Consider the following 20,835-nt stretch of genomic DNA (forward strand, 5'->3'; position numbering starts at 1 on the left):
GAGAAACACTGTTGTACAACACGTTCATTTTTGGTGGAGCTTTCTAAATCCCCTTGTAATGGCACATTCCTTATGGGAAATGTTCATCAAGATAGGAATAACTCATGTAGCCTTTTATTTTTTTCCCAACCTCTGTTCAGAAAAACACTCACACATCATCATACATGCTAATTATGACACTAAAAGCAATGAACTCAGTTGTCAAAGTTTATTTAGAAAAATTTAGTACAGACCACAAAAATAAATATTTGGTGTGACATGGATTTTGCAGAGTGGTTAAGGCTGGAGGAAAAGTGCAGGTTTTTTTGTAGGTGTTTTTGTTCCTAGCTCTGTTTGGATGGGATCGAGAAGTCGTTTTACTGGGTCATTTTGGTGAAGGACTCCCAGAGGGCGGTCAGCTGCTCCTTCAGGTTCTGGGTGTTGACGTCCAGCTTGGTCCTCAGCTCCTCTCCAAAGGGGGCCAGGTTCTGCTGGAGCTCCTGGCTTTTCTGGACCATCTGGCTCTGGAAGTTCTGCATCAGGGGGACCATGCTGCTCTGAAACTCCTCCAGGCTGTGCTCCATCTTCTGCCTCAGCTCCTCGGTGTAGGGAACCATCTGGGCCTGCAGCTGCTCCATGCTCCTGTCCAGGCTCTCCTTCAGCTGCTGGCTCTTCTGCAGCAGGGCGACCCTCATGGCCTCGGGGTCCATGGACTCGGCATAGGGGGCCACTTCGCTCCTCAGCTCCTCCACCTGCCTCTGCAGGTCCGCTCTCAGCTGCTCGGCGAAGGGACTCAGGCTAGCGCTCACGCCGCTCAGGTCCTCCTCCAGACGGGCCTTCAGCTGCTCGGCCTCCTGGGAAAGCTGAGTCAGGAGGTTCTGGGTCAGAGGAGTCACCTGAGTGCGCAGGGCGTCGCTGAACTTGTTGACGGCATCGGTGCTCTCCACGATCAGGGCGCTGTAGAGAGACAGGGAGGGAGACACACTCTGAGTAACTCCTCAAACCATGTGGTTCTCTCTTCTTCTCATTCATTATTCTCTGTAGAGGAAAACTTACTTGACTTCCTTTCCCAGCTCCGACTGTCTGATCTTCTCCAGAGAGTCCTCAGCGGTGAGCGTTGCCTTGGCCACGTAGTCCCAGAAAGCATCTTTCACCATGTCCAGCTGCTGCTTGGGCTGCTCCTGCCACACGATGTTGGCATTGCAACCTGTGGATCACACAGCAGGAACAGACACTGCACATCAGTCACAGCTGTAACACCTGGATTCAAACTGTTTGAATCCAAAGGCAAAATTTACTCACCGGACAAAACGCAAAGTGCAAGAACCACAAGGAACTTCATGGCTGATTCTATGGAAAATGGAAAAAAAAAAGTTTCTTTGTAAATATACATTCAGTATAAAATTCTTTGATCTGAGAGTTTCATTATGTGAAATCTGTTTGGAGATAATAAAATGCCTCACCTGGTGGAGGGAGCTTGTCTCTTCCAGGCTGTGTCTGGTTGACTGTGCGTTGTTCATGTCCCCTCTCAAGTTTTATAGCTCCACTGAAGGACAAAGTCCCTCGCCGGGTGCCCTGCTGTCCACACTCCTGTGTCTGGTGTCACTCCACGTCATGTTCAGGCAGCTCAGCTCCTCACCGGGTGTGACTGCATGGCCAGCAGCACAGAGGGAGTTGAATTCAGGACAGTGCGCTACTCTGGTTTAGGTGAAACACAACAACAGGCAAAGCAAAAATGTTTCCTGTGACACTGATGTCGGGACTCAAAGATATTTAGGAAAATCCTTTTTTTGATACTGTACCCCACACACGTGGAATTTAGCTTTACGGGAATTTTAAGTTGACATTGATACTGTTGAGACAGTTCCAAGGTGCTAATCGTATTGATTATAACCATCATTGCTTTTAATTTAAAAAATGTTCTTATTATTGTTATTGTTTTATTAATTTATTTATCCCACTGTCAATTCCTTAAACCTTTAAGCATTCTTAATTTGACGTTCTGAATTAATATAGCCATGTATTCTTTTTTCATTGCTTTTTGATTTTAGATATGTCTGCAGTTATTGTGTTTTCCAAGGTTTTAAATGAAATAAAACCTGTAATAAAATGATGATGATGATGATGATGATTATACACTGGTATGCAGTAGAGTTGTGGCATGCGTATTGAATTGTGAGAGGATCCTCAGTTTCTGTATCTTCACAGAAGCTGAATGAAACATGTGGGGAGGATTTTTTTAAATGACCATAACAGATTTTGGATCATCTTTAAAGTCATTTTCAGAGTTTTCCCAGAGTGTTGAGAGTCTTTCTCTCAATCCAAGCCTGCCTCCAGGTCCATTTAGTCGTCCATGTCCAGGTCATTTGAAAACAGTAGTTGTTGAGGAAGACCTCAGCTGCTCCGTCTTATCAGTCACAAGGAAGTTGCCACATCAGGTGAAATAACAAGCCTCGCTCTCTGGGTCAGATGGCACAGCTGGATCAAAGTCCCTCTGACATTTCTCCGGCCTGCGACGCTGCTCACCTTTGACAGTGAGAGTTAGCCTACATACTTGAGAGTGCATGTGACGTTGCATCTTGTATCTTAACCTCCACACACGATGCAGAGTGTGTGTACGTCACCACAGACGTTCAGAGTGAAACATCAGCTCTGCAGCAGTGACCCCATTATCTAACCTGATTGCTTTTTTTTTTTCCTTTTGTCAGAGTTTACAGCATCATCACTACCTTGTTTGGGTATATTATATTGGATTAACCCAAATATCTTGTAAAAAAAAAAAAACTCTGAAATGCATGAACTGAAATGCATAATGACCAACACACAGCTCATTATTATTTTAATGTCTGAAGTGCAATGAAGTACATTATGTTGATGCCTAAGGTTGTTACAGCTGACTAAAGCTTTAAAAATAAGACATGAATACTTTTTCAAATAAGAATGTATTATATAGTGTAATCATTATTATTTATATTAATAATTATTTTCAAAATAGTTGTTGAATATTGGAGATAAAGGGAAACAAAACACCAATCTATCAGCAAAGGGCCAACAAAAAACATTTTAGTATTATCCTCGCACTATCTGCATTTCCTCATTTCCTTTATGGGTGGACTTAGAATAGTGTTTACTTTATCATTTACAATTATTACGTCCGCAACAATTTTCCTCCATGATCAGACACAATAACTAAAAACATGTCTTAGAAACAGAGGTAAGGCTATCAGGGCCTTTTTGATGACACGCTGCATGCTTTCAGTTTTATGAGGCTGAAACGACGTCACAGGCTCTTCCTGACACACATTCTGCCTCCAAAAGTCCATTTGTGGTGGCGAGGCGTTATGATGTGGAAGCAGCGGTTGAAAGGGAGGCGAACAGCAGGGCACTCGACGGCGGACTTTGCTCCGGTGTGAATCACTCAGCTCCCCATATATACTGAGCCGTCACTCACCCAGAGCACACACAGCGGCCAGCAGCTTCACTGAGCAGCAGCAAGCTCACACACACACACACACAGGTAGGACACTGACAGGCTGATGTCACTTTTGATTCTGAAATGTTTGGGGAAACTGCAAAGACAGAAAAAAACACAGCTGAATGACATCTGTTTCCTTTACATTCCAGTTGCAGAGTGAATCATGAAGGTCTTCGCGGTGCTCGCCATCTTTGCTTTCACTGGTAAGTCAGTAGTTTTCATCAGTACAACTATAGAAACATACAGAGCACAGAGGTCAAACACCAGGTAATATGTACAGAAGTGTTTTTTGACCATATTATTAGATTTTAATTAAGTTTGCAACTTCTTCAGCAGGTTGCAATGCCAACATCGTATGGCAGGAGCAGCCCAAGCAGCAGCTGGACATGGTGAAAGATGCTTTCTGGGACTACGTGGCCAAGGCAACGCTCACCGCTGAGGACTCTCTGGAGAAGATCAGACAGTCGGAGCTGGGAAAGGAAGTCAAGTAAGTTTTCCTCTACAGAGAATAATGAATGAGAAGAAGAGAGAACCACGTGGTTTGAGGAGTTACTCAGAGTGTGTCTCCCTCCCTGTCTCTCTACAGCGCCCTGATCGTGGAGAGCACCGATGCCGTCAACAAGTTCAGCGACGCCCTGCGCACTCAGGTGACTCCTCTGACCCAGAACCTCCTGACTCAGCTTTCCCAGGAGGCCGAGCAGCTGAAGGCCCGTCTGGAGGAGGACCTGAGCGGCGTGAGCGCTAGCCTGAGTCCCTTCGCCGAGCAGCTGAGAGCGGACCTGCAGAGGCAGGTGGAGGAGCTGAGGAGCGAAGTGGCCCCCTACGCCGAGTCCATGGACCCCGAGGCCATGAGGGTCGCCCTGCTGCAGAAGAGCCAGCAGCTGAAGGAGAGCCTGGACAGGAGCATGGAGCAGCTGCAGGCCCAGATGGTTCCCTACACCGAGGAGCTGAGGCAGAAGATGGAGCACAGCCTGGAGGAGTTTCAGAGCAGCATGGTCCCCCTGATGCAGAACTTCCAGAGCCAGATGGTCCAGAAAAGCCAGGAGCTCCAGCAGAACCTGGCCCCCTTTGGAGAGGAGCTGAGGGCCAAGCTGGACGTCAACACCCAGAACCTGAAGGAGCAGCTGACCGCCCTCTGGGAGTCCTTCACCAAAATGACCCAGTAAATGGATGAACATCTACGCTACACCTGCTAGAACCAGCTCAAAGACGATCTGTGTGTGTTTTTCCCATCGTACTGCCTGTTGTAGCAAACTCTGTTGAATCATGGCCGTGGCTGTGGGACAGATAAAAAGTGCAATATTAACACCTTAGCTGCTAAGCTCTTGATATCAAAGGCAATAATTTGAGCAATGTCAGTATTTTTTAGTCAGCTGTGAAAGTGTTTACAAGTGTCTGCTTTATGTAAAACAAAAATAAACATGTTAATTATATTTTTGTTGTTATGGAGTTCTTTGGGACACTGGAAATGAAAATACAAGTTTAGCCAATAATGCACCAAATAAAAACAGAAAAATAAAAGTTTTTAAAGTGCATATACAAACAGCCAGTGAGAGCTGAAGGGCAGGTGGGAGAAGATGGTCTGATTCAAGAATATCAGCTTCCAATCAGCCACATGTCACAGTGCTATAGCTATCAGCCCTCTGATCATCAATTCAGCCACTGACAATCCACCTGCAAATACAAAAAAATGAGAAAGACAGGTAGCATTATAGAAGGAAAACTGGGCAAAATGAAAGTAGTGTCAGAAAACAAATGGGCCAAGCATTATTTAAATTAGTGCTGAGTCTCATTTAGTTGCAAACAATTGAAAAAAACAAAGTAACACGGATGAGTTTCCAGTGCTCTTTCTCTAGTTTCCAGAAGAACTTGGAAAAAACATGACAAGGATTTATAAAACTGCCACTCCACTTACTTGATGACCATATCATCTGATTCATGCAAAGTCATGAGAAAAAAAACAAAAACAAAACAAAACCAAATTTTTTTTATTGCATGAAGGGGGCATCCTACGCCCTGTAGGATACCCCTTCATGCAATAAATAAAAATAATAAATCATAATAAATTAGGTGCCCCACTAATGGAGATGCACCCCTCCAGTGGATAAAATAAGAAAATGTGATGTGCTGCTATAAGACAAGTGCCTTTACAATGTGATAATCTATTCTTTAACTCTGTTTGACTCGTTTTAGTTTGTGTTTATATCTTTGTATAAGTGCTTTATAACATTTGTAGGAAAAGCAGCTACCTAAATACAACTATAGATCAATAATTATAGAGATCAAAATATCACAATATGCTGCACAACACGTAAGCTTAATTCAAAATTTAAAAGGGGGGTGGGGCAATTATCAAAAACTTATCCAGTTGCAGCGTTAAATTGGTTCAGTTCAGGAAATGAGCTCATTGTAGAAATTAGGATAAGGATAGGCATATTAGGATAAGGACATATAATTGCGCAGGGCCCGGACTGCTTTGTGTGGAGCTCCACTTCAGCTTCATACATTTCAGTTTGTCATAATTATATTGATCTGTTGCTGGGTTAAAGCAAGAAATTGTGTACATGTGTTCCCTCTTATTACTTAAAACCCTGTATTAATTCCACCTGCCCCCCCAGTTAATTTAATTTATACATGTTAAATGTTAAATCAAAGAAGTAACTAGTGAGAAACTACAGGGCCATCATCCAGCAAGGATCAGTGAAACTTTGTCTAAATCAAAGATTAAAAAAACAAAACAAAACAAAACAAAAAACACTCCATCTGTTCATACAGATGCATTGAAAGCCCTGTTATGATGTTCCTGGATCTTGTGTTGTTTGGCTACATATTTAATGCCCATATAGCTGAAAAACACAGGCATGTGTTTAACAAAATCACCATGAGATATTAAAGTTTTTTTTAAATTCATTACCCTCTTTAGTGCCTCAGATTCCATTCTACAATTCTACAAGTAGTAGTCTGTTTTTCATTTCCACCAAGGTAAGAGCAAAGGCAAATTTCCACATTTATATTTGATTTAATTTTATTTGATTAATTCAAGTATTTATTTATTTATTTTATCTGGGTTCCTTTCATTTTACTCCTCCCTCCTTTGAGTGGGTGCATTGGACAGTTTCCCATGCTGTGCAATACAAAGGTAGTCAGTGATTATTTCAGTACAAGGTCCCATATCAGTTGGACATGATAAGATGTGATACTGAGCTGAGGCTTTTTCATGCCGTTGTCCAATCGTTTAAATTAGTATTTAGGTTCTGCAAAGTCAGCTTGACTGCAGCACGCCAAAAGGTGTGTGGCATACAAAGTTAGTGCACAGTTTCGTTTCTGACGGTAAATAAAATCACATTTCTATATTGAACCTGAAGCTATGGCTCAAGGAAGACAGAATCCCATTTCATTAAGTTCAATAATTACTGATCATGAAGGAGGAAATTCAGCACCTGTGCCTGAGCTGCAGGCACGAACACAGATTGATAACACTGTACTCTGATGTGCTTGATATTTTTAATGATCTGATATGTATTTCAATGTGAACTTTTGATACGCAACGTGGAGCATAAACAAAGCAATAAAACATGACAGCAACGCAGTTCTTGTTGGGAACTTCGGACGCAGGTCAGCAAATCAGACATTTATTGGATCATATCACCGCCACATAAACCGTATAAATACTGAGTCACACTTTCAGCTGTTCCTCTTGTTCGTCATCATACAGGATCACTGAGGTAAGTAAAGACAAAAACATAGCCTCTCTACATTTGTTTTCCTGAACAATAGCTATAGCTGATCTCTCAATAGTTACTCAAATTAAAGCTTTATTAAAAAAAAAAAAAAGCATGAGAAAAAAGCATGTTGCCAAATTATTTTAAAAGATTTCACAATACAAATAATATGATAAATAACGTGATTCAGATTATTTAAATATTACTATTAAGTAAGTAAAGGTATTAAATGATAGCAACGGACTTCAAAAATTATATCAACATGCCAACATAAACGTTTTAGGACAATGGCTCAACTTTTGCAAATGGTTGATGTTTAATTAAATCTACATAAGCATGCATGCATATATGATTATAATATTGTTGTTATACATTATTGCAGCTGTTCCACATCAAATCATCATGAGGGCATTTGCAGTAATCCTTGCACTGGCGGTCTTCTCAGGTGAGTTCACCGCTTTCACTGAGAATTTAAAATCCCTGATGAAATACAAAATATTCTGTCTGTTATGTTTTATGTCACATCTGAAAGATTAGGTTTGGACTTTGGTTGATGACAGTTTTCATATGAAGTGTGCTCATCTCTGCCTAATCTAGGCTGCCATGGAAGACAGCTGCCACTGGGCGAGGAGGGGAGCTCCTGGGAAACGGGCCTCAGCAGGTTCAGGGACTATTTCACAGACCTGAGCTCCCGGGTCGACAACCTGGTGAAAGACATCAGGAGCTCCCAGATCAGCAGAGAGCTGGAGTGAGTTCATTCACATTAGTGCATGCGGAAATTTCACATAAATTCAGCTCTGATCTCGCCGCAATCATCTACCTGGCTGCTGCTGTTTTTTAACAATGCATATTTACACGCCAGAAACTTACTGCTCATACAGCACAGCCTCCTGTATAGGCACTATTATGAAATGCAGATTCCTAAAAATTAACATTCTTGCTTTTTATAGATTTTCATGCACTTACACAGAACATATTTGTCATAGTTTTGGGTGCATGTCATATTCATAGACCTGTGAGCTGCATCACCTGCCCAAGGAAATTCTTAAAATCAACATAAGGCAAACATTTATTTAAAAATGTAGCTGTATTATTCACCTATATCACATAGTCGGGCTGCAATAATGAAACAGTACCACTTCATAAATAACCGAGGCCCTGTGCATTTGCAAGAAGTGGTGACTGAAAGCCTAAAAGCAAATCATGAAGTGTAAATATCAGTGAGTGAGCACTCTACCCAGAGGAAGCTGCACTCACTAAAGTTAGACTTGCCTCTCTCATCACTTTGCCACGTTTTAGTATAAAACATAACAGGCTTTCGTTTGCTGTGGTTTGCTGTGTGCTGTTTACTGACATCACATCACAGCATTTCTGGGTAACGAAGATCAGGTCCTTTGACATGTATGAGTAAAATTGCTGAAACCAGGTTTAAGATACTGACAGTGCAAAAAATATGATATAATAAGCATTTGCTTCGTACACAAAGAACTGATTAACCTCTGCTTTGTTATGCAATGTGCATTCTGCACTCGGCTGCAACATGCCGCGGTGTGCGAGGGCTAATCAGCATGTCGCATTCAGGTGAGACATGTCTCCATGTGCGTGACACATCGGAGTACAATCTGAGCCTGGACTCAAGTTTCTAAACCACTTTATGACATTTTGAACTTATTTCAGTCTCAGCTGCTATGGCACATTAACACATTTTTTTTTTCTGTAATCCTTTACACTTTATTGTTGGACTTTAAAGCAGTTAGTGCAGAGCTTTGGAATCTCTGAGATCTTTAAGAAACTTCAAAAGCCTTATTTTTACATTTGTACACTGTTGATTGCCTGTTTTGCTCTTGAATCAGACTCTATTTGCTTCCAGCTATTCCAATGTATGTTCAAGTTCATAGCAAATTCCCTGAAACTGTGATTAAAAAAAGAAACACCGATCAAACTACTTGGCTTGTCTCCACACAGCACCTTGATCCAAGACACCACGGCTGAGCTGACCATGTACAAGGACGACCTGCAGACCAAGCTGGGCCCCTACGCTCAGGACACCGCGCAGCTTCTGGGTCAGGACCTGCAGGTGCTGATTGACAAACTTGGCGGTCACATGGAAGAGGCCAAGGACCGCATCACACAGTACACCCAGGAGCTGCAGACCATGATGGAGCAGAACGTGGATGACGTCAGGATCAGGGTCAGCGCCTACAGCCGCAAGCTCATGAAACGTCTCACCAAGGACAAACAGGAGATCAACAAGTGAGTGAATCTCCGGGGTGGACTGGGAGAGGAATTCATTGCAGGACGATGGGGAATGCTGCGGAGTAAGGGGTTCAAACTGATTTCTAGAAGGATTTATTGTATTGTTTGCAAAGAGAATTGATTTCTTTATCTTTGTTTTATGGTGCTTGCCAAGGGAAAACTTTCAGAGGCTTATCAGAAATTTAAGAAGTTTAATTTAGCTTTACAAATTCTTAGCACTTCTTTGTGCAAATCCTTGTGCAGGATCTTCGCCAATTTTTTTTTTTTTTTTTTTTTTTTTTTTTTTTTTTAATGATAATAATCTTGTTATGAAACCTCTTATGTACCATAGTAATTATAGTTGAGGTGACTCACAGTCCTTGATGAACTAATCTGATACGGATAGGTTTTCCTTTAACCAAGTGCTGTTTGTTGACTATACATGCATTATCTAATTCTACTTCACGTACATGTATTTATTTAATTGTGCAGAGCTTTCTTGTGGGATGGTCAAGCTTTTATATGCCTGTACACATCTAATGATAGTAACAGCTATATATATATTTTTTTCCGTTACATAGTGCTCAGTGAATGAGCAAAACCAGACACATTGTGATGAATTTCTAGGCCCAGTTTTATCAGAAAGCATTTTTCATTTAACAGAAACTCTGCTCTTTCCTCTTCCTGTCCTATTTCTCAGGAAAATCACGATCTTTCTGGAGGAGCTTCAGACCCGCGCCTCTGAAAACGTGGAGTCGGTGAAGATGCGCATTGAGCCCTACTTTGCCCAGGTGCGTGAAAACGCCGGCGCCAAGATCAACACCTTCAACGATCTGCTGAGGAACCAGGCCGAGGAGATGAAGGGCAGGATCCAGAGCACGGCAGAGGACATCTGGGAACGCTTGGACGACACCACCGACGACCTACGCACGACCCTGGAGGAGAAGATGGCTGAAGTTCGCAGGTGGTTTGAGCCTTTCACCTCCATGATCAGTGAGAAGTTGAACCTGTAAACCCACTGACACGAAACACAACCTGGACTGTTTACCCGCCTCCTTCTGCTGCCACAGCTAATCTCTGAAATGTTTTTTTTGAAAACTGGTAAAGTGAAATGCCAAAGGGGCAGCTCTTTGAAGACCAATATCATGTTTTCATCATTAGCTTCGCCCACAGTCCATGTGTTTATGGGATCTTTCTGTATCACTGTAAAACACTGCATTAAAACAAGCTGCTGACATGTGTGAAGAAAATCACTGACTGTTGGAATTAACATTAAACAATCATACTGCAGAACACATTTTCTGCTTGGTTCATAAGACACCTTTATTGGTAAACTGCTTGCATTGTTTGATGACATGCATAAGTCACTTTTCACTGAGGTTTATGTGTCACATCTGGAAAAAAAAAAAAAAAAATCAGCACCCCATATTGCAAGTGAGAACAATCAAGAGTGTTCATTTTCACAGAAAAAAAAACCTATCACAAAAGATTACAAAAGATTTCCACAGAACATTCACAGTAATGTGCTACATGATATGTGCAGGATCTCACATGCTTTCTGCACCTGGATATTCACAAGAACTTTCTAAACATCTGAAGATACAAAGAGAGAGACATAAAACACACAACACCAGTTAGTGAGGTGATGTTCACACGATCACAATGTTCACATTGACAGAAATTAAACAGGAACTCACATTTTGTTACAATGAACCCTTATTATGCTTTACAATAAATCTCAATGGAAATTTACAATCGAACAACAGTGATTTTAAATCATCACACCACGGCTTCTTCTGTGAATGATGATGTATGAAATCTAATAAATATAGATTTTAAGGCAAAACTAAAGGCATCAGCAACACAGCTGTTTGAGAAATTATGTGCATTAAATAGCTTGAAATATCCTTTTTCTAAGAACAAATACAACTTTAACCATAGCAGAATCACATAAAAAGGTTTTCAACAGATAAAGTAACAGTATGTCAGAGTAAGTAAACAGTATATCAGAGTAACTGTAACTGTAAAAAAGAAGAAAAAAGTATGTTTTACTTTTTACATCACACACTGAAACCAATTGAGAAAATCAATGTTACACAAACTGAAGTAAGAAAAGTAGCTGCCTTCTTGAGTTGGGAACAATGTAATGAATTTTGTGAAAGCCTATATAAAAGGTTATGAACATACTCTACTATTATAAGGGCTTTTTTCAGTATATATGCTATAATTTTCTTTTCCAAGATACCTGTGTAGAGAAGTCTTTTATGTCTCAGATTGAAGGATTCAGATGCGGGAAACTGGGTCTACATTTTTTAATCCAACCTATAAGGTCCCATTTCTACCACGTCTACACTTTCCTGGCGTGATCTAGGTAATGTTCATGAAGCTTTGACACATCTGTAAATTTCTCCATGCAAACTGCACAGTCGTAGATGTCATTCAGAGCCTCCTTCTGCTCAGGTGTCGTCAAGACTGTTGAGGCTTCAGCTGGATTGTTATCACAGTCACTGATGACGTTGTGGACGGGAGGTTTGTCTGAGGAGCAGGGCGGTAAATGATCCTGATCTGAATGATGGGTGCTACCTGTTTCAGTCACTGATCTGCACTCATCCCTGTCCACATGTGTGGAAACTGCTGAGGACTGAGGTATATTTGACATATTCTGACCAGAAGAGTCACTACTCGTGCCTGGTTGTTCTTCAGTAAAATGAGATGGCACAGTACTATTGGTAGAGGTAGGAATGGAGGAACTTCGGCTATCCATTTCTTGGCATTCTTCTGTATCTGATATGAAAACAGGTGGCGCTGAGGAGATGATCGGTACAACATACAGACGGTCTGGATGAGGGTACCTGAACAAGTATTTTTTATTGCTTACTGGAAGACTGCGTTTTTGCCGAGACGACCCTGAAACGAGTCCCTGCATGTCTCGGGCTCCAGTGGGAAGACAAGACACAATGTTGGCTGGAGAGCTGGCTGGCTCCTCCTCTTCAGTAAAATGGCAAACCTGATGTGCCTCGAGCAGATCTGCGTTTGTGAATTTGGCCGTGCATTTTTTGCAGTTATAAGGAAATGAAAACGGCACAGTAAGGCCTTTAGGCTGAGGGACTTTGAGACGTGCCCGGTGAGTCTTCATGTGAGTCTTTAAGGCACTGCTGCTACGAAATGAAAGGTTGCATGGCAGGCAGAAATGTGAGCTAGCCCCTTTGTGGAGCACACTGTGTTTCTTTAAGTTGCTTAGACTGGAAAAATTCTTCCCACATGTGCTACATTTCATACAGTCATGTGGCTTGTGACATTCAGAAATATGGGTAGTGATGTCTTCTGAAGTGGCAAAGGTGTCAGGACACAAGGGACATGCATAAGGCCTCTGGGCCGCATGTTCCTGCAGGTGGTCGATATACGAGCCGAAGAACTTAAACTCCAAATTACACTGAGTGCACGAGAAGGGCCTGCCCTTTTTGCGATGTAGACACTGATGCAACCACAGCTTTTTCCAAAGGTTAAAGGACTTTCCACACTTTCCACATGAGAATCTGCAAGAGCGGCTCCGGATTAGTGAACGAGGGCGAAATCTTGATGGCTGTCCATCTGATCGGTCACTGCTGATGCTTATCAAAGAACAGGAAGCTGGGCTGGGACACTCACCACCAGAAATTGGAGAGGGAGCACTGATGTCCAAGTCATTATTTACAGACTGACCATCCACACTTTGGTTGCCAGTTGGTGGTGGAGGTGGTGACTGCATGTCTATCATTTCCTTTTCAACTGGCTCCACTGGGAATGAAATAGTCTTATGCTTGTTTTGGTCTGAATCCGGAGATACTTGCTGACCATCACTGGACACAGAATCAAGTGGAGGTTCACGTGCCGGACTGTTTGGCTGTTTTGGTTCCTGCCAAATCTCAGACAGGGATGAACTACATGTCCTCTCCTCTCCACTTGATTTGCAGCAAATTTTGCAATGAATGTTCACTTCAGGGGCGCGATCATATTGTTGTCCACAGATATCACAAATTTGTGGCTGGCTGTTAGTGTGTGTTTGTAAATGCAGAGTATACTGGCACCAGTGACGATATAGCTGCTTGCAAATTGGACATTTGTAATACATTGGGGTATTTATCTGTCCCTCAAGACTCTGAGTTACTAGGAAGCCATTTACGTCCCTGTTGTCACCTTTCTCAAGGCATATTTGAGAGGCTTGATGTGAGCGTAGTGATGCAAGACTGTTGAAGGCTTGCTTGCACATGGCACAGAAGAAAGGCGTTGGTCCTGAGTGCATTTGAGAGTGACGTTTTAGCTCCTGGAGCTTCACAAATCCTTCACCACAAACAGAGCAAGCGTAAGGCTTTACAGGCCAGTGTGACTTTTCATGAACATTTAAACTCGAAGACTTGCAGAACCTCTTCCCACAAACAGGACAGGTGTGTGGCTTTGCTTCACTGTGGGCTTGTTGGTGCATTGTAAAAGTGGCCCTGTTAATGAACTCTTTGAGACAGGTGGGGCACTTCAGGGACTTCCTGTCCTTAGAAATAACTGCAGAATCTGTACAATCATCCTCCTGTTGATTATTAGCGTCTTTTCCTTCAGCAATGTCATCAATCAAACTGAATTTCTTTGTGCGTTTAATGTGAGTCCTGAAATGAGCAATCAGTTCATCTTTATTTTGAAATTTGCTGGCACAACATGGGCAAGGAATCGCTTGATGTTGTTGGTGAAGATCTGAATGCGAGCACAGTTTGGGGAGCTGAGCAAAACTCTTGCCGCACTTCAGGCACCTGTAAGGTTTTTCACCTGTGTGAAGGCGCTTGTGGACTGTGAACGCTGAGATATGGCGAAATGAGCGACGACAAAAAGAGCATTCAAGAGTTTTTTTTGTTTTCAGTTTTTCTTGGGGAGCAATCAAGTGTTTCAGTGTAGCAAAGTGTTTTAGTTTTGTGCTAGAAGTCATTTCCTTTGCTTGATCCTTGTTAGGTGTTTGCATGGTATTTATTTGTGTGCATAATGCCTCAGTGGTCTGGTGCTCAATGGGATTGACCATTGTACTCTCCATCTTGTGATTTAGCATTTCGGCATCAGATGTAGAATTACAGAGACTGGATTTGGATGAAAGTCCAGAGATTTCACTAGAGGACGGAGGAACCACCAGCAGACTGGCCCGAGGATGCTTGGACTTCTTTTTTGTAGTTTCCCATCCTGTTTTATTCCTACGTCTCTTCCTTGCTACTTTAGCTTGTGGTTTTCCAGCAGGAACATCTGATTGGATGAACTGGACTGGCCTGATTTCTTCATGTGCTGGTGAGACAGCTTTACTTTTATCCTGGTCCGGTTGGACAATATTTAAATCCACACTGGAAATAGATTTGATTTGGATTGAAGTGCTATCAGCATGAACAGACTCATAGGGAGTGTCCACATCTTCAGTCTTTATAACCGTCGCTCTTTTGCGAGACCTTTTGGATGCGAGAGTCTTGCCTTTTGTTTTAATTTTCCTTCTTCCACCTATTGTCTTTGATTTGGTGCCAGTTTCTTGTTTTGCAAGAACAACCGTGTCATTTTCAGATTTCTTCATCGATGGCCTTGCCTTCAGTGTTTGCTTACCTTTCCTTTTTGATTTTACTGCATTAATTGCACTATCTGGCACCTCTTCTTCAACTAATGTGGTCACTGTCAGTTCCTCTTTTACTGGCATGCATTTTGTTTTGCCCTTGCGTTTTGTCACCTTGCTCTTCGTAAGGTCCTTACTTGTTAAGGCCTTTGGCATCTCAGAATCAACCCCAGTTGAAACTGTATGGTCCTTTTCACGATCTGAAACCATATGTTCTATCTCAAATGTGTTCTCTGATGTTTTCTTCCTACCTTTACTTTTAAGATTTCCACGTGATGTTTCTGCCAAAGTAGTGACACTATTCTTACAGGTTGCCACCTTAGTTGCTGGCACCTTTCCCATCTTTTTTATTGCATCTCCTGTGAGTTGATCTCGCTGTGATTTATTTCTCTCTCTGGCTCTGAGCTTGATTTCTTGACTCTCCTTTGAGAGACTTCTCAAAGAAGTGGTGGTATTATCTTCAGGTTTTGAGACCATGTCTGTCTGAGTTATGTTATTCTCTACTGATTTGACCACTGACAGTTCCGATTTTAATCTCTTACATTTCCTCTTACCCTTCCCTTTTACAACCTTGGCTAAATATTCATTTAAAATCTTAGAGGGATCTGGGACAGTATCAGCCACTTCACTGAACCCCTTAACAGAATCAACCGATGCCAGCCTCTGTTTTCTCGCTTTGCCTTGCTTGTTCCTTTTGCCCTTTAAATTTTCTGATGAATTTTCAAGTAATGGAGGTGTGAAGGCATGTTCAACACTAGCCACCCCTGTGTTATGTTCAGCTGATGCTGCAATTTTTAGATTTCTTCTTACTGCCAACGGTTTACTTTTGCCCTTGAATATTTTCATATCAGAATTAGCTGCTTCAGCAAGTGGAGTTTTGAAGTTATCTTGACAATTCAAATCTTTATCTATGACATTATTGTTTTTCTCCAATGGATTTTCACTGAAAGCTTGGCCAGGCTCCTCTTTTAGCCTCTTCCTGGTTATAATTTGCTGTAGCGACTTGCGAGTTGCATTTGGTATTTCACTGCTCTTTGAAGATACTGCCTTTTCTCTATCTTCTTTTGCTTTATCATTGATTTTTTCATCAGCTAGCTGACTCCCTAAGTGACCAGAGCATTCACGTTCCTCTACACTACCACAAACAGCTGTAAGTGTAGCGGGTTTCTTAGCGTTTCCGCTGTCTTTTCTAGGGAGTTTTCTTTTCCTCCGTGGTTGAGCTTTTGAGGTTTTTATGGTCGTGACAAGACTCTCATCTGGTTCTTTCTTTACCTCTACTGGAGGAAAACTGGTCTGCTGCAGTGAAACTTGCCCCGGTGGTTCACTCTTTTCACCCAAATCAGGATTTACAGTTTGCCCATTATTGGTGTTTTCTTTCACCGTTTTTGCTTTCTTACGTGTCCTACGATTTTTGCCTTTAGGCAGCTTCTTGGGATTCATAGTCCTGGTTGTTTCCTCTTCCACTTGCCTTTCTTGATTGAGCGTGTGATACCCCACCTCAGGACTTCCACTTTCTTCTTTAATAGGGATTTTTAAAGGTCCTGTATCCTTAGTATTGACTAGTGGCTTCTTTTTTCGCCCGCTCTTCTTTCTTTTACTGTAATTAGTTAATTGTGGCTCCAGTGGCTCCCAGGCTGGCTCAGTCTTGATGTGTGATGTCTGCAGGAAGGATTCAGAGAGCGCACATTGATTCTTAACTCCATAATCACTAAATGAAAGAGAGAGCTCGGTTTGACCAGATAATGGTAAACTGATAGGCTCTTCTTTGCATTTTTTATTTCTAGCTGCATGTTTTTTTGTTTTTGAGGCTGCGTAAGTTGGTGTTGAATTGTCCGTAGCCACTTCATCACATGTGTCTGTTTGTTTCTGTGAAATTCCAGTTGTTGAACGTGAAAGAACTGTGCTTTGACACCGTTTGGATTCAGAGGCAGTGACTCTCTTTTTCCTGTCTTCCACCATGGTCTTGGTCGGGTCTTTTTCTGCAGATAGAGGGAGGGCCTTGACATCCGGTATGAAGTCTAGAGGAGGCGAACACAAACCTAAATAAGCTTTTGTATTCCTTCTAAACTTTGGGTTTTTCTTTGGGGGTCTAATTTTTTCCATTACATTTTCTATGACAGAGTCCTGGTTTTCAGTTTTAACTAACTTTTCATCATTAGGGGAATCCAAAAGAGGAGGATCTGCTGAATCCTCTGATTTGACGACAGATTCAATACATCTTTGTGAATGCAACAGTAAATTTTCAGTAAATGCATGCACAGGGATGTCCATATATTCAGCAGCGTACTTTAACTTTGGGCTACAAAATCTTGCTCGTGTTGATCTTCTTTGAGGGGGTGTTGATGTAGCTGTCATTTTTGTCTCCTTTTTTCTTGTCTTTGCTTTGAATGATGCCTGAGACAGAGACGGCGGTTGGGAGGATGGGGCGTCCACTGTGCTGACATCGCACTGTTTAGGTTCATTGTTCGATTCCCCCTCCTGAACCGCTGCCAGCAATTTAGCAATTTTCCTCAGTGTCTTTTTCTTGAATGGTCGGCCAGCTTTCCTCCTCACTTTCAGCACTTCTGCGATGCTCTTCACTCCAAAAGGGTCCTTATTGGGTACTTCTTCATCAGCTGTGCAAGCTACGTCATCATCCCTCTGAGTGACACCTAACCCCAACGAGCCCTCTGTAACTGGCGGCGGTGGCATCGCATCGTTACTATCTGCCAATCCCTGAGGTGAGAGGTTTTGTTTCTTTGTGCTGCCTGTGTCTTTTGGGTCACTGGGTGTCTTTTTCTTCCGCTTGGGTGCTCCTGTTTTGCATACATCAAAGTTGTTGAGTGCTGCTAGACTGTTTATACTTAAATCACTGCTGTCACTTTCGATTTTACTGTCTTCTTTGAAAGCCCCTGGACTCATTTTCCTTGATTTCCTTTGTGCTTTTGTATCTCTTACTGGCCTAGGAAGCAATGGGGCTTCTTGTGCCGAAACAGCTACATCTGGCAAATTTGTGGAAATGGCATGAGCTCCTTCTCTTGATTCTACTTTTTCCTGCTTTTTGCTGGCAGAAGACTTCCTTTTTCCTTTGCTTGTCTTGTTCATGTCATACAAAGACTTCGGTGCTGTCATTGGACTTGAAGATATCACATCTCCTGAAGTATTTAGAGATATGGTTTCTCTGTCACAGTCATTTGTTTCATTAGTTAAGTTGTTCTGAGAAGCAACTGGGTTTACCATGTCTTCTTGTTTGGCCACTGAAAGCTCATTTTCTACAAAAGAGTTGCTTGGCATTTCCATGCTCTCTGAATCCCATCCTTGAGCGATTAATAAGAGTTTGGCCATTTTCATGAGAGTTTTCTTCTTGAATCGCCGGCCAGCTTTGTGTTTCTGCTGCTGCTGCATTTGATGAAGAATTGAGGTATATGTCATTTTCTCTTCCTTGTCAGTGGAAATGAGTGGGTCCTGATGTGGGGAGCTGCTTCCATCATCTGCAGCCAGTCTTATTTTGTGTTCCTGGTCGTTCAAGGGACGCTGCTGTGGTTCAGCAATTTCACTGGGGTGCAGAGCGTCTCCTTTCTTCTTCTTTTTCCGTTTGCTAAGAGGCAAAAAATCCACCTTGCTTTCCTTTGGAGCACTCGCCTCCCCGTCTGTATTCATGACTACATCATCTTCATAACCTGTGTCTTGTGTTTCTGTATTTGTTAGATAGGATGGATGAGAGCACCCTACAGGAGATGAGGAGTTTTCTGGCATGATGTAAGTTGCTGGTTTCTCTGTGGCGGTAACTCTGGACAGAGAGCGGATGTTTTGTTTCTCAGTATTTCTCTCCACATGGTCTGCTTTGCTCCGACGTGAGACATCAGACCTTTCCATTTTCTGCAATATATATAAAAAAACAAAGCTTATGAGCTTCAGCACTTAAGAAGAACATCCCAACCATAAATTACTGCTGACCTTCAGCTGAGGGCTACCCACCTTTGATTCAGGGGTTTTCTGAAGAGTTACTGTTGGGGACGCCTCTTGGACGATGGAAATAATGTGGTCTTCTGTTCTTGCCTCCTGAGTTTTCTTAGTCTCCACTCCTGTGCACCAGTCTCAGCCAAACAGAGGTCGAACCTGCTGCACTCACCACTGCTGTCCCATCTCTCCTCCACGACAAGGGAACAAAAGACAGAAAAACTCTGTATTATCACAAAATCGAATACAAGAGTGTATATTATCCATATAAGGAAGATCCTAAATGACACAGAAAATCCTTAGTGTGCAAATAAGTGACAGCTGATATAAACACTCTGTCAGTGGGGCATGTTTTGAGGTGGTTTGCTCCATGGATGAGAAGCAGCTATGCTCTAAAACCTACACATCCCGTGCAGGAAACACAGGGTTGTCGTTTTGCAGAAAACATGGCCTGATCTCACATGTCAAGCCTCACACTTCGCTCACTTCACTTCACTTCACTCCTTTGGGTCCTCAGCCATCGACCTGCCAAGTTTGAAGTCGATCAGGTAAACAGTTCAGAAGCTGCAAAAACCGTTTTTATAGTGATATACTTAACGTGAAGTCAATGCGAGGAATACTTTTTCTTTCCAAGCCCTGAACGTTCACCGATGCATAAAACTTTGTGTAGATTCATGACTGTGTGTACGCACAAACGAAGAAATCTGCGTCAGATTGATGTACAGTTGTGTATATGCATCGCTGTGTTTAAAAACAAAAACCTCTTTTCCACAGCTAAAGACCCCTTGAAACGGACTGTTACGTTCTGGATTTGATGTATTTCCTGTTGAAAAAGGAAGTTTGGGCGGGACGCGGTGCAGGGACGGATCACAAGTGCAAACCAAGAGAATGTCAGTTCAGGAGGTAGACAGTTTTATTTTGGAGGGATGAGGTGGATGGCAAAGGATGTTTAAAGATTTGCAAAGGTTTTATTGGCTGAAATTTTAATTGACACCCACTGGTGCAGGATGATGTCACTGCATGAGATCCTCTGTTTTACATGAAGTAGAGGTCATGTGAGGGCATCTCATAGGGACTTTAACCATAAACGTAAGAAGACACAACCATTTTTATAACCATTTTTATGTGAACTTGCTGCCTGTTCTACCAGTCTTTACACCGCTCAATTAAACAAACATTCAGGCACTGCACTCGTTATGTTGATTACATTTTTTAAAAAATGCAGCTTTTGAGCCGTTCATCCACTCCACCTCAAATTTGGGAGGTGTACTGCAGGGGACCCAAAGGAGTATAGTGCCAAGTGTGAAGTCGATCAGATAAATGAGGAGATCTAGCCACACACACATGCGCGCGCATGCACACCCACACACACATATTCCTCCATTTACAGCAGAGATGGCAGAGATTAGACTAGTCACACGTGTGATGTGTAAGAGAAAGAGGTTGAAAACAGCGCACGTGTGTTGCCTTCCTCTGATCTGCTGTCATCTAATCTGTTTTTAAAGCTGCACAAGTGACCCTGATGGAGACAAATGTGCAAATTATAAAGAGAAAAGCTTCAGAAAATGTGGATATGTCATAATAACACACTGTGAGGCATCCTCCTGCAGCTGAGCTGGTTGGATGGTTAAGAGACAGGGAGGTGAGAGGAGATGTGCAGGACCTCACAGTCATGATGTGGGGTGGATTTGGTGATGCCTTATTCACCAAAAGTCAACATGTGCAAGTGTGTGGAGAGAGTCATGCACGTTTTTTAGTCCTGAATAGCGATGTGCACATACAGGGTTGAAAGCTGCTCGCATTACCAGACACCCTGCAGACTTTCTTCTACCACCAATTGGGGAAAACTTGAGACAAAGCTCCCGTCCTATTGTTTT

The 20,835-nt window shown here is 42.3% G+C and overlaps 4 protein-coding genes across 4 annotated transcripts; 2 read left to right on the forward strand and 2 right to left on the reverse strand.

Moving 5' to 3' along the window:
• Positions 1 to 319: 319 nt before the first annotated feature.
• Positions 320 to 1,321, reverse strand: LOC115367271 (apolipoprotein A-I-like). The gene is made up of 3 exons (XM_030062942.1): positions 1,282 to 1,321; positions 1,036 to 1,186; positions 320 to 936 (listed from the first exon to the last, which is right to left on the reverse strand). The coding sequence occupies exons 1-3, from the start codon at positions 1,319 to 1,321 to the stop codon at positions 357 to 359; spliced, it is 771 nt and encodes a 256-aa protein (XP_029918802.1). The 3' UTR covers positions 320 to 356.
• A 2,296-nt stretch (positions 1,322 to 3,617) lies between these two features.
• Positions 3,618 to 4,880, forward strand: LOC115367272 (apolipoprotein A-IV-like). Its single transcript, XM_030062943.1, has 3 exons — positions 3,618 to 3,657; positions 3,791 to 3,941; positions 4,041 to 4,880. Exons 1-3 carry the CDS (start codon positions 3,618 to 3,620, stop codon positions 4,618 to 4,620), a joined length of 771 nt encoding a protein of 256 aa, XP_029918803.1. The 3' UTR covers positions 4,621 to 4,880.
• Positions 4,881 to 7,578: 2,698 nt separating this feature from the next.
• Positions 7,579 to 10,424, forward strand: apoea (apolipoprotein Ea). Its single transcript, XM_030062944.1, has 4 exons — positions 7,579 to 7,621; positions 7,774 to 7,924; positions 9,142 to 9,429; positions 10,112 to 10,424. Exons 1-4 carry the CDS (start codon positions 7,579 to 7,581, stop codon positions 10,422 to 10,424), a joined length of 795 nt encoding a protein of 264 aa, XP_029918804.1.
• Positions 10,425 to 10,755: 331 nt separating this feature from the next.
• On the reverse strand, positions 10,756 to 14,479 carry LOC115367275 (zinc finger protein 420). Its single transcript, XM_030062945.1, has one exon. It carries the CDS (start codon positions 14,477 to 14,479, stop codon positions 11,759 to 11,761), a length of 2,721 nt encoding a protein of 906 aa, XP_029918805.1. The 3' UTR covers positions 10,756 to 11,758.
• Between the last annotated feature and the right edge of the window lie 6,356 nt (positions 14,480 to 20,835).

This window comes from Myripristis murdjan, chromosome 11, assembly GCF_902150065.1.
Source record: "Myripristis murdjan chromosome 11, fMyrMur1.1, whole genome shotgun sequence".
Lineage (NCBI taxonomy): Eukaryota > Metazoa > Chordata > Actinopteri > Holocentriformes > Holocentridae > Myripristis > Myripristis murdjan.

Coding starts and splice junctions, on each gene's coding strand:
- LOC115367275 (XM_030062945.1), bottom strand. CDS start 14,479: ATGCTAAATCACAAGATGGAGAGTACAATGGTCAATCCCATTGAGCAC.
- LOC115367272 (XM_030062943.1), top strand. CDS start 3,618: ATGAAGGTCTTCGCGGTGCTCGCCATCTTTGCTTTCACTG. Junction 3,658..3,790: donor CGCCATCTTTGCTTTCACTG/GTAAGTCAGTAG, acceptor CTTCTTCAGCAG/GTTGCAATGCCAACATCGTA. Junction 3,942..4,040: donor GAGCTGGGAAAGGAAGTCAA/GTAAGTTTTCCT, acceptor GTCTCTCTACAG/CGCCCTGATCGTGGAGAGCA.
- LOC115367271 (XM_030062942.1), bottom strand. CDS start 1,321: ATGAAGTTCCTTGTGGTTCTTGCACTTTGCGTTTTGTCCG. Junction 1,187..1,281: donor TGCACTTTGCGTTTTGTCCG/GTGAGTAAATTT, acceptor TGTGATCCACAG/GTTGCAATGCCAACATCGTG. Junction 937..1,035: donor GAGCTGGGAAAGGAAGTCAA/GTAAGTTTTCCT, acceptor GTCTCTCTACAG/CGCCCTGATCGTGGAGAGCA.
- apoea (XM_030062944.1), top strand. CDS start 7,579: ATGAGGGCATTTGCAGTAATCCTTGCACTGGCGGTCTTCTCAG. Junction 7,925..9,141: donor CAGATCAGCAGAGAGCTGGA/GTGAGTTCATTC, acceptor GTCTCCACACAG/CACCTTGATCCAAGACACCA. Junction 9,430..10,111: donor GACAAACAGGAGATCAACAA/GTGAGTGAATCT, acceptor CCTATTTCTCAG/GAAAATCACGATCTTTCTGG.